This window comes from Oncorhynchus masou, chromosome 24 (assembly GCF_036934945.1).
Source record: "Oncorhynchus masou masou isolate Uvic2021 chromosome 24, UVic_Omas_1.1, whole genome shotgun sequence".
In the NCBI taxonomy this organism is placed as follows: domain Eukaryota; kingdom Metazoa; phylum Chordata; class Actinopteri; order Salmoniformes; family Salmonidae; genus Oncorhynchus; species Oncorhynchus masou.
In genome coordinates, this window is record NC_088235.1 from 89,957,459 (window position 1) to 89,970,246 (window position 12,788).

Genomic DNA, 12,788 nt, shown 5'->3' on the forward strand with positions numbered 1-12,788 from the left:
GTTTTTACAATGTTGTTTGTGCTCCACTGCTTTTCTCATTACAACAGGCCACAAATCTTGCTGCTGGGATTGCACATTGTGGTATTTCGCCTAACAGATATGTGAGTTTATCAATGTTGGATTTAAAAAATATATTATTTGTGGGTCTGTGTGATTTCTAATGTGGTCTTACATTTGGCCAGAGGTTAGGAAGTGCAGCTCAGTTTCCACCTCATTTTGTGGACAGTGAGCACATACAGCATCCTGTCTTCATTTGAGAGCCAGGTCTGACTATGGCGGCGCCTCTCAATAGCAAGGCTATGCTCACTGAGTCTGTACATAGTCAAGGATTTCCTTAATGTTGGGTCAGTCACAGTGGTCAGGTATTCTGCCACTGTGTACTGTCTGTTAAGCGCCAGATAGAATTCCAATTTGCTGGTTGATTCTTTCCAGTGTCTCATAGTTATCTTTTTGCTTTCTCATAATTTGGTTGGGTCTAATTGTGTTGCCGGCCTGGGGCTCTGTGTGGTCTGTTTGTGTTTGTGAACAGAGCCCTGGCATCTACTGGGCAGAGAGATGGGGAGGGGAGAGAGGATTCAGCAAGGACAGAGAGCCTTTTATAAACAGGCAGTCAAGGCAGAGAGAAGAGGGTCTGACATCAGAGACCCCCTCTTCTGTTTTACACTCTTGAGCTTCCCTGCTCTTTGAATGGTTTAGGCCGGTTAGTGGAGGACAGTGTATGTGTGTGTGTGTGTGTGTGTGTGTGTGTGTGTGTGTGTGTGTGTGTGTGTGTGTGTGTTTCCCACGTGTGTGAAATCCATGACCTCCTTTCACTCCTTTTTATTAGCAAGTAAATCCCCCCTCCCAAGGACCAGGCCAGTATGAAGGGAGAGAGAGAGATAGAGAGAGAAAGAGGCAGGTGGTTCTAGTCCTTCAAATGGGCTTGGCTGTTGACCACTGGAAGTCTCACAGAGTGTGTGCATTGACAGTAAACTCAACAGTACATTAAAATAACTATCTACAAGTGTGAGAGAGACACCCGTTCCCAGTCTCTCTCTCCAGTTGCAGCCATGGTTGGTGTGTGTTTGTGCAGGTGTCTGCAGTGAACACCCGGTCTCCCACCCTGGACCATTCAGATGTCTACAGAGAGAAAAAGAAGAGGGAGAGGGACAAGGAAGGAAAGAGAGAGCTAAGTGAGAGACAGAAATGAGATCTAATGGAGATGGAGAGAAAGAGGAAGAAGAGGGATAGAGAGATAATAAAATGAACAAAATGTGCAATTATCTATTTCACTTGCTTTGGCAATGTAAACATATGTTTCCCATGCCAATAAACCCCTTTGAATTGAATAGAGTGGTTTCTGATTGATCAGAGGACATCTGAGATGTGAGATAGCAAATGTTATTTCTGAGTGTTTGATAGGTCTGAGTAATAGTCTCAAGCCACTGTCCCCCCCCCCAACCCCACCTCCAACACACACACACCTTTTTATTAGAAACATGTTCCAAAGCGTTAAAAGCTTCAAAAGTTAGCCATGTTATTCTTATTTTTCACACGTTTTACAACCCTTCAGGACTGTAAACCTCCAGCTACAGTTATCAGGCCAGTGGTTCTACTGCTTTGATTTGGAGATATGGAATTATTTTCCCTGGCATGCGTGTGTGTGTGCGTGTGTGTATGTGTGTGTGATGTGTGACATGGTAATGAGCCAGAACAGATTGGAACATACACACAACGCACGCACGCAAACTCACACGTACACACTTTAACCGACGGAGTAGACTGCAACTCTACGTTTTCTAAATGAGCTAACTGTACTACAAGTTTAGTAGCACTCCTCTCCACTCCTCCATTTAATGGGTTAAGTTCAATCCAAACACTGTAAATAGAATCAGCAGGAGGTTGTTGACAATGTAAACAAGGGGTTTAATGCCCTGATAACCACACATGCTGTTTCCCATGCCCAGGTAGACTAGGCTTCTCTCCATAGGTCACAGGTGAGTTGACTGTGTGTGTTGAGTGCTCATATGCATGTCTGAGAGTTGTCCTAGGTGTGTGTTGACCTGTGAATGTATGCATGTGTTCAGTCATGCTGCCCAGCCTTGCTATCCACCGCACCTCAGTGCATCCGTACCAGCGTGGATTCTACTGCAGTGACGTCAGTCTGAGTTACTCCTACAAGAGCTCCACCATCCCCTCCTCTGTCCTCACTGGCGTGGGGCTCACTCTGCCCAGTATGGCCGTAAGTCAGACCTACCATGGAGCACTCTGATTGGAGAAGGCTGGGAGGAGAGAGGGGGTAAGCCTGGAGGTCTAGAGGTCTGCATGGTCAACTGAGTCAGACAGAGTGACGATATTAGATGAAAGATTTAAACAGTGGGCTAGATTTGAGTTAACTGGGTGATTCTGTGACTATCTCTGACCGTCACTCTTCTTCACTCAGACAACCATGTTGGACCAACCTCCGTTTCTCTCTCCTCCTATCCCATGTTCCCGTGGTGAAACCCGCACGCCCCCTCCCTCAACCTCCTGTTTGTGTCCAAGTCACTGACCTACTGTCTTTGTCTCTTCCCCCCCCTCTCTCTCTTCCACTCTCCCCTTTCTCTTCCTCTCCTTTCTCTCTCTTCCACTCATTCCCCCTCCCTCTCTCTCTTCCATGCTCTCCCTCTCTCCCTTCGCCCCCACTCTCTCTCTCTCTCTCTCTCTCTCTCTCCCCCCCCTCTGTGCAGCTGGCCTGCCCTTCCTGATAATAGAGACTAGCACCATACAGCCGTACCAGAGAGGTTTTTACTGTTCTGATGAGTCCATCCGGTACCCATGTAAAAATGGAGACACTATCAGCGATGCTGTGCTCTGTGCTGCTGGCATTCTTATTGCCATCCTCTCTGTAAGTCTACCTCTGAGTATCTCTTCTAGTCCCTCACTTCATACACATCCCTTCCTGTCTACCTCTCTTAGTATCTCTTCTTCACTTCATACTCTATACTCATCCCTTCCTGTCTCTGATTGTGTGTGTGCGTGTGATTTTCATATGTTGTCTGCTCTGTGTTAAGTCATTTTCCATCGCCATAACAGCATTGCTCCACACTGAATATAGACCAGTTTCCATTCTTCTGATGATCAAGGGAGGGTGTGTGTACGTGTGTGCGTTTGTATGTGTGTATGTGAACCGCACACCTGGTTTGAGCTGTTGATGTGATACATTACATTACCATGACCCCTGTTGCATGTTGCCTACCCTCTAGGCTTGGTGCTCCAGTGCCCTTTCCCACCACACACACACACACCAGACACACCTCGAGTGCTAGCCCCCTCTACTATATGAGACCCCAGGCTGTGCTCTGTTGGTGTCTATACCGATGGTGGTACAATCTAGCTACCAGCTCAGCACTTCTGCTTTTTCAAACCAGGAGTGTGTGTGTGTGTGTGTTCTCACAGCTCATGGTGTGGGCAAATTGGAGTGTTTTACACATCTGTATATCATTAGTGGTGTCTTCTGTGATTCTGACACAGTCCCACACACTAGAGGTCGACCAATTAATTGGAATGGGCGATTAATTGGGGCCGATTTCAAGTTTTCATAACAATCGGAAATCTGTATTTTTGGGCGCTGAGTTGGACGTTTTTTAAATATTTTTTTACACTTTTATTTAGTCTTTATTTAACTAGGCATTTCAGTTAATAACACATTCTTATTTTCAATAACAGCCTAGGAACGATGGGTTAACTGCCACGTTCAGGGGCAGAATGACAGATTTTTACCTTGTCAGCTCGGGGGAATCAATCTTGCAACCTTACAGTTAACTAGTCCAACGCTCTAACCACTTGCCTCATTGCACTCCACAAGGAGACTGCCTGTTACATGAATGCAGTAAAAGCAGTAAAGCTAGCATTAAACTTATCTTATAAAAAACATCAATCAACATATCTAGTTATAAAACATGGTTGATGATATCTAGTTTAATGCCTTTCATATAATTAAAATGTGTACCTAACCATAAACATCAATGCCTTTCTTAAAATCAATACACAGAAGTATATATTTTTAAACCTGCATATTTAGCGAAAATAAATCCAGGTTAGCAGGCAATATTATCCAGGTGAAATTGTGTCACTTCTCTTGCGTTCATTGCACGCAGACTCAGTGCATATGCAACAGTTTAGGCTGACTAATTTGCCAGAATTTTACATAATTATGACATAGCATTGAAGGTTGTGCAATGTAACAGGAATAATTAGACTTATGGATGCCACCCGTTAGATAAAATACGGAACGGATACGTATTTCACTGAAAGAATAAACGTCTTGTTTTCGAGATGATAGTTTCCGGATTTGACCATATTAATGACCTAAGGCTCGTATTTCTGTGTGTTATTATATTATAATTAAGTCTATGATTTGATAGAGCAGTCTGACTGAGCGGTGGTAGGCACCAGCTGGCTAGTAAGCATTCATTCAAACAGCACTTTCGTGCGTTTTGCCAGCAGCTGTTTATGACTTCAAGCCTATCAACTCCCGAGATGAGGCTGGTGTAACTGATGTGAAATGGCTAGCTAGTTAGCGGGGTGCGCGCTAATAGCGTATTTGCAACATCAATGATTACACACACATATAATAATATTACAATGAATTCTGGTTCTTCTAGAAATGTCCTGTACCTCGGGCCTAAAAAGAGTCCAGCCCGGTAAAGGAGTTCAGTGAACTCAAGTGACGTTTGTCACGCAATGTTTGTCCGTAAATTCCGTGTAGCGTAAACCCAGTATTAAACATACAATCAATATAACAATTATTTTACCACAGAACTTTAAAGCGTATCAACTCTTACTAAGTCCTCTACTACAACTGATCACATAAATCATCACCGTATACATCACATCAAAACAAATGAAATACCGTATACAAAAAGGTTTGTCAGTTGGTCAGTTGCCAACAGTCCAGCGGAGAAAGGCCACGAAGAACAGAGAGGTGTAGTCCAGACAATCCCAGATCCAGCGGAGAAAGGCCACGAAGAAAGAGAGGTGTAGTCCCAACAGATCCGCCAACTCCAGCGGAGAAAGGCCACGAAGAACAGAGAGGTGTAGGAGCAAAGAGTGGATCCTGTCCGCCACAGATCTCCAGCGGAGAAAACAGGTGTAGTCCACGGAGCAAAGAGTGGTGTCCGCCAACAGTCTAGCGGAGAAAGGCCACGAAGAACGCAAAGAGTGGATGCAAAGAGTGGATCCTGTCCACCAACAGATCTCCAGCGGAGAAAGGCCACGAAGAACAGAGAGGTGTAGTCCACAACGCAAAGAGTGGATCCTGTCCGCCAACAGATCTCCAGCGGAGAAAGGCCACGAAGAACAGAGAGTGGATCCTGTGCCAACAGTCCGAAGAACAGAGAGGTGTAGTCCACGCAAGAGTGGATCCTGTCCGCCAACAGATCTCCAGCGGAGAAAGGCCACGAAGAAAGAGGTGTAGTCCACAAGCAAAGAGTGGATCCTGTCCGCCAACAGATCTCCAGCGGAGAAAGGCCGAAGAACAGAGAGGTGTAGTCCACAACGCAAGAGTGGATCCTGTCCGCCAACAAGCGGAGAAAACGAAGAACAGAGAGGTGTAGTCCACGGACACAAAGAGTGGATCCTGTCCAACAGTCTCCAGCGGAGAAAGGCCACGAAGAACAGAGAGGTGTAGTCCACAACGCAAAGATGGATGCTCAACAGATCCTCCGCCAACAGTCCAAAGAGTGGATCCTGTCCGCCAACAGATCTCCAGCGGAGAAAGGCCACGAAGAACAGAGAGGTGTAGTCCACGGACGCAAAGAGTGGATCCTGTCCGCCAACAGATCTCCAGCGGAGAAAGGCCACGAAGAACAGAGAGGTGTAGTCCACAACGCAAAGAATGGATCCTGTCCGCCAACAGATCTCCAGCGGAGAAAGGCCACGAAGAACAGAGAGGTGTAGTCCACGGACGCAAAGAGTGGATCCTGTCCGCCAACAGATCTCCAGCGGAGAAAGGCCACGAAGAACAGAGAGGTGTAGTCCACGGACGCAAAGAGTGGATCCTGTCCGCCAACAGATCTCCAGCGGAGAAAGGCCACGAAGAACAGAGAGGTGTAGTCCACAACGCAAAGAATGGATCCTGTCCGCCAACAGATCTCAGCGGAGAAAGGCCACGAAGAACAGAGGTGAGACGCAAAGAGCCAACAGATCTCCAGCGGAGAAAGGCCACGAAGAACAGAGAGGTGTGTATCCTGTCCAACAGATCTCCAGCGGAGAAAGGCCACGAAGAACGCAAAGAGTGGATCCTGTCCGCCAACAGATCTCCAGCGGAGAAAGGCCACGAAGAACAGAGAGGTGTAGTCCACAACGCAAAGAATGGATCCTGTCCGCCAACAGATCTCCAGCAGAGAAAGGCCACGAAGAACAGAGAGGTGTAGTCCACGGACGCAAAGAGTGGATCCTGTCCAGCCAACAGATCCTGTCCAGATCTCCGGAGAAAGGCCATGAAGAACAGAGAGGTGTAGTCCACGGACGCAAAGAGTGGATCATGTCTGCCAACAGATCTCCAGCGGAGAAAGGCCACGAAGAACGGAGAGGTGTAGTCCAAAGAGTGGACGGATGCAAAGAGAACGGGATCCGATCCTGATCCTGGCCAACAGGTAAACTCTATTAGGCTACAAAACACACGTGTAACGGCAACAAAACAAACGGAATAGAGAAGCTTCGGAACTGAGGGTTGAACACATCTTCATTCACTGCTCCATCACAACCCCACTTTTGAGCAGCTCATGCTGGCTATTTAATTGGGAATTAAAGGGAAAGCACCCTATTGGAAGGAGAAGCACTGAGACGGTTCAGAAAAATTCAGGGCCGTCACAACACACACACACACACTCTTTGCTAGCATGGCCTCTTGGCTGTGTTTATCCCAGGGAATCCCCCTACTTTCCCCCCCTTCTCTCCCTGACAGACTCTGTCTACACTATGGGTTGAGATAGGCAGTGTGGAGGGAGATGGAGATGGAGAGAGAATAGATATAGGTATATATGGAGAATGTTAGAGTTGCAGCTTTTCTCAAGCAGGCTGAGGGGAGGGCAAGTCAATCTCTGAGGAGCAATATAGAGAGAGAAGAGAGGGTGGGTGGGCGTTACATAGGGGACTGTGTAAGGCCAGGGTTACAACATCACTGAGGTGGGCATTCAGAGGTCCAAGGGATACGCAATGAGAGTGTCTCTTGGGAGGCTGTACCCCACCCCGCCCCCTGCTAGAAACGTTCAGCTCTAGTGTTACAACATCACTGCAGAACTCTGAGACCGTGTTAACCCACTAAGCTAAGGCCAGAACTCTAGTGTTACAACATCACTGCAGGACTCTGAGACCGTGTTAACCACCTAACACTAACACTTAACACTAGTTCCTAATTCTGAAAATCACTCTGCTCTCGGTAGTTATGATGCACTGGCTACTACGGCAAACCATGCTCGATCAGCTGAGCAAATTTGTTCCAGTCCAGTGCAAGCTTTTTTTGATGGGCATACGGTAGCTAGTTTGTCTGCTTGATGTTTGTGAGTTATCAGACAGATCAGTGCCAGATCAGTGCCAGATCAGCGCCAGATCAGTGCCAGATCAGCGCCAGATCAGTGACAGATCAGCGTGTTAACCCACTAAGCTAAGGCCAGAACTCTAGTGCCAGATCAGTGCCAGATCAGTGCCAGATCAGCGCCAGATCAGTGCCAGATCAGTGCCAGATCAGTGACAGATCAGCGCCAGATCAGTGCCAGATCAGTGACAGATCAGCGCCAGATCAGTGCCAGATCAGTGCCAGATCAGCGCCAGATCAGTGCCAGATCAGTGACAGATCAGCGCCAGATCAGTGACAGATCAGTGCCAGATCAGTGCCAGATCAGTGCATACGGCCGTTGCGCTACATGACATGTGACAATGTTAACCCAGAGCCATAGATAGAATCTCTGTTATCTCTCTGTCTTTGTTAGAGGTGTCATCTGTCCATCTCATCCCCTCCTCCATCCCTCCATCAGCTCCTCTGTCATACCGCATCATTAAAGACATCATGTCTGTGGTGCCCAAGGGAACGGCAGGCCATGCTCAATGTGTCCATCTCTCCATTATTCATTCATCATCCTCAATGTTTTTCTCTCCAACTTGTCTCCATCCTTCCTGTTTTATCCATGTTTTCACTTAATCAACATGTGCTTAATTACACATTGTCACTGTGTGTGTGCATGTGTTTGACCTAACTGCATGATAGTTGTTAATATCACTCATCAGAACCCAATCAAGCGTTTGTTTGTAATGTTCAATTCCTTTCACCTCTTCATCTCAAATCCCCCTCTCCTCTCCTCTCCTCTCCTCTCCTCTCCTCTCCTCTCCTCTCCTCTCCTCTCCTCTCTCCTCTCCCTCTCCTCTCCTCTCCTCTCCTCTCCTCTCCCCTCTCCTCTCCCCTCTCCTCTCCTCTCCTGTCCTCTCTATAGATTGTTATAGGAGAGTGTTACCGGATTCACCATCTGAGTGAGGGATCTAAGTCTTTCATTGGGAACCCTTATGTCTCATCTCTCTACAAACAGGTGAGTACTAGTAGAGGTCTGGGTGGGTAGAGACTGGACAATAAATGATACATTTCAAGAATATTCTTGTTTTAATTTTGAAGGTTATATGGTACTAATGGTTGTAATGCATCTCTAGGTTGGAGTGTTTATATTTGGCTGTGCCATTAGTCAGTCGTTCACAGACATCGCCAAGGTGTCAGTGGGCAGGATGAGACCGCACTTCCTGGACGTGTGTAACCCTGACTGGTCAGCCATCAACTGTTCCCTCGGATATATCACCTCATACACCTGTAAGGGCCCTGAGAGCAAAGTACAGGAAGCCAGGTCAGTACACATACCAAAACACATATGCATGCACACAAAAAACGCGTACAGAGGCACGCACACACATACAGACACGCACACACCCACACCCACACCACACACACGCACTCACATCACACCACACCACACACACAGACTACTCATGTTTGCCTGTTTGTTTTACCAGGAAATCCTTCTTCTCAGGACATGCCTCCTTCTCCATGTTTACTATGCTCTACCTGGCTGTGAGTAACACACACACACACACACACACACACACACACACACACACACACACACACACACACACACACACACACACACACACACACACACACACACACACACACACACACACACACACACACACTGTGGTACACAGAAACAATGGAGTGGTGCAGATGACAGAGGGCATCATGGGAAGTAGGTGTAGCCCTTCACACTCATACCTGTATGGGTTGAAAATGGCAGATTTTGGCACTGACTTAATTGGAACGCAGTGGCTGTATAGTAAAACATGACGTCAGACCTCAGGTTCTGCGCTTCACAGCTCTGTATGGGTTTTGACTGGCACTTCTGAACTTTAGCGCTGGACGCGACAAGATGTTTCCTCTATTCCTCTAGCTAATTGGGCAGCTTTAGCACATTTTCTGATGTCTGAGTGAGGGGAATGCTGTAAATTAAGAGGAATCAATGTATTTTGAAAGATGAGACAATGATTATAATAAACACCTCTTTGAGTCAAAATGTGCCCTTCACATTTCCATGTCATGAAACTAATTTCATATACAGTATCAATGTTTATGATCACCTTGTTTGATGGTCAGTTATTGCATGGTGTCATACCCTGGGTTGTTGTGAACAGAATGAGCCTTTGTTTGTCTACTGTGAAGAAAACTTGCCGCGGCAGACACACCTGAATTCACTCACGACTCCTTTCTATTCGCACCAAAATTACAATCTGTTTTCCTGAATTGTCTTGTGAAAGCCTAACACTGTAAGACAATGTTTTATAACATAGCTAGTCATGTTGGCAATAGAACAAGCTTTGAAATGATGCCCTCCTGGCCCAGATTGCAATTTATAATGGACCGTTTTTGGATTGTGTAAACAACAACAGTAATTGTGTGATGGCGAGGATGCAGGGCTGTGTTCCAACCAAAACAACTTCAAGTGTGCTTGTTCTAGTTCCTCAAAAAAAAAAAAATACACCTTATAGTTGAAGACCTTTGAGTCATAAAAATGCATAGAAATTGATTAGGAACTGTGTACACTTTGGATAGGTGTGTGACCACTTGGAGACATCAGTTAGTCCTCTCACTTATGCTGCAACTATTCCAAATTATCCAGGAATATTCTTATCATCTTACTGAATGTATGAAGAGTTTTTACAGCAAAAAGAACAGTAGATGAAAAATTGCTACCATGGTTATGCATTTCATATTCCTTCTGTATATTCCTATCCATGTAGGCCAATTCCCACGAGTGTAAATGGTTAATGAGCTGCAGGATTCATCTGTCTGATGAAAAAGATCTTTGTTCCCTCTATCCCCTCATCATCCCGACTCCCCCACTAACCCCTTCTCCCTCCCTCCGTCCTGCTCATAGTTTAATCAGACACTCTGAAGAGTTCTTTTCTTTCCTCCTCTCCCTAGAGGGATGGATGGATGAACTCGACCTGTTGTCCTCTTAACAGCTGAACACACTTCCTCTGTCCTTCTCTCTCTCCTTCTCTCTCCTCTCTTTCTCTCTGCCGATCTCCACCTGTTGTGGTCTCTTGGTCTGTCTTTGTACCCCAGCGGGCCTCAACGCTTCCAACACACTAATTACATACACTGACCCCCCCAGCCCCCCCTCTCTTTCTTTGTCTCTACCTTCCCTCTTTATCCCCCCCATCTCCTCTTCCACTCTATTAAGTCTGCAGATATTTCCACAACTATGCTCAGTGTTTTGGGCTTGGATAGGCTGAGCTTGGCTGAGCTGGGTTGTCAAGCTTTTGGGTGTGTACTGTTGGCCTATGCTTCCTGGAGTATTGTGCGGTATTTTGTGGTGAGTACTGGGTATTTCCCTGCCTCTCTCTGACAGCCTCTCTGTTAGAATGGTGAGAGGCTTGACATTCAGACCACAAACACGTTGTCTGGGAGGTGGATCTAGTGGTGAAGTCACAGAGAGAGCAAGAAGAGAGGGAGGAAGAGAGCGAGGAGATAAGAGCCAACTTTCCTAGGGAATATAAACTGACCAGGCAGTTTATACAGTATTCACACAGACAGCGACACACACATTCACACTAACAGCGACACACACATCAACACACACCCCAGGGATCCTGTTTTTATAATTGAGGGTTAGTAAACAACACTATTACAGACATTATGTTGTGGTGTGGAATGATGGTAGGACATCTCTTTATCTCTCTCTATTTCCTAGTTGTGTTATATCTGTCCCAGAGTGATTACGTGAGTCAGTGAGTCAGAGAAAGCAGTCTCTCTTCTTGAGTAGAATTCTTCTGTAAGAAACCACCAAACTGTGGCTTCATGTCTTCTCAGTCATTCATGGAGTTTAGAAAAATCTTTAGTGTTTTTTTATAGTAGTTTTTCTCAGGGCAGAAAGACAATAGTCTTCTGATGGATGAGTGTTAGTGAGACATTCCTCAGTCTGTGGTAAGAACATCTCTCATGCAGAGCTACTGGCTGTAGTGTGAGTAAGACCAGGACTGGAACTACAGCCAGTAGCTCTATAGGACCAGGACTGGAACTACAGCCAGCAGCTCTATAGGACCAGGTCTGGAACTACAGCCAGCAGCTCTATAGGACCAGGTCTGGAACTACAGCCAGCGGCTCTATAGGAACAGGTCTGGAACTACAGCCAGTAGCTCTATAGGAACAGGTCTGGAACTACAGCCAGTAGCTCTATAGGACCAGGTCTGGAACTACAGCCAGTAGCTCTATAGGACCAGGACTGGAACTACAGCCAGTAGCTCTATATGACCAGGACTGGAACTACAGCCAGCAGCTCTATATGACCAGGACTGGAACTACAGCCAGCGGCTCTATAGGACCAGGACTGGAACTACAGCCAGCAGCTCTATAGGACCAGGTCTGGAACTACAGCCAGCAGCTCTATAGGACCAGGTCTGGAACTACAGCCAGTAGCTCTGCAAGACCAGGTCTGGAACTACAGCCAGCAGCTCTATAGGACCAGGACTGGAACTACAGCCAGCAGCTCTATAGGACCAGGTCTGGAACTACAGCCAGCAGCTCTATAGGACCAGGTCTGGAACTACAGCCAGCAGCTCTATAGGACCAGGACTGGAACTACAGCCAGCAGCTCTATAGGACCAGGTCTGGAACTACAGCCAGCAGCTCTATAGGACCAGGTCTGGAACTACAGCCAGTAGCTCTGCAAGACCAGGTCTGGAACTACAGCCAGCGGCTCTATAGGACCAGGTCTGGAACTACAGCCAGCAGCTCTATAGGACCAGGTCTGGAACTACAGCCAGCAGCTCTATAGGACCAGGTCTGGAACTACAGCCAGCAGCTCTATATGACCAGGTCTGGAACTACAGCCAGGCTCTATAGGACCAGGTCTGGAACTACAGCCAGCAGCTCTATAGGACCAGGTCTGGAACTACAGCCAGTAGCTCTATAGACCAGGTCTGGAACTACAGCCAGCAGCTCTATAGGACCAGGTCTGGAACTAGCTCTGCAGCCAGCAGCTCTATAGGACCAGGTCTGGAACTACAGCCAGTAGCTCTATAGGACCAGGACTGGAACTACAGCCAGCAGCTCTATAGGACCAGGACTGGAACTACAGCCAGCAGCTCTATAGGACCAGGTCTGGAACTACAGCCAGTAGCTCTATAGGACCAGGACTGGAACTACAGCCAGCAGCTCTATAGGACCAGGTCTGGAACTACAGCCAGCAGCTCTATAGGACCAGGACTGGAACTACAGCCAGCAG

The 12,788-nt window shown here is 46.9% G+C and overlaps 1 protein-coding gene across 1 annotated transcript in view; it reads left to right on the top strand.

The window, feature by feature from the left end:
* The window catches only part of LOC135512975 (phospholipid phosphatase 3-like), an 80,296-nt gene that overhangs the window by 26,394 nt on the left and 41,114 nt on the right, over window positions 1–12,788 (top strand). Inside the window, exons 2-5 of the mRNA XM_064935542.1 lie at window positions 2,709–2,866; window positions 8,451–8,543; window positions 8,662–8,849; window positions 9,016–9,073. Of these exons, the coding sequence (XP_064791614.1) occupies window positions 2,709–2,866; window positions 8,451–8,543; window positions 8,662–8,849; window positions 9,016–9,073 (497 nt within the window). The remainder of the gene's footprint in view (window positions 1–2,708; window positions 2,867–8,450; window positions 8,544–8,661; window positions 8,850–9,015; window positions 9,074–12,788) is intronic.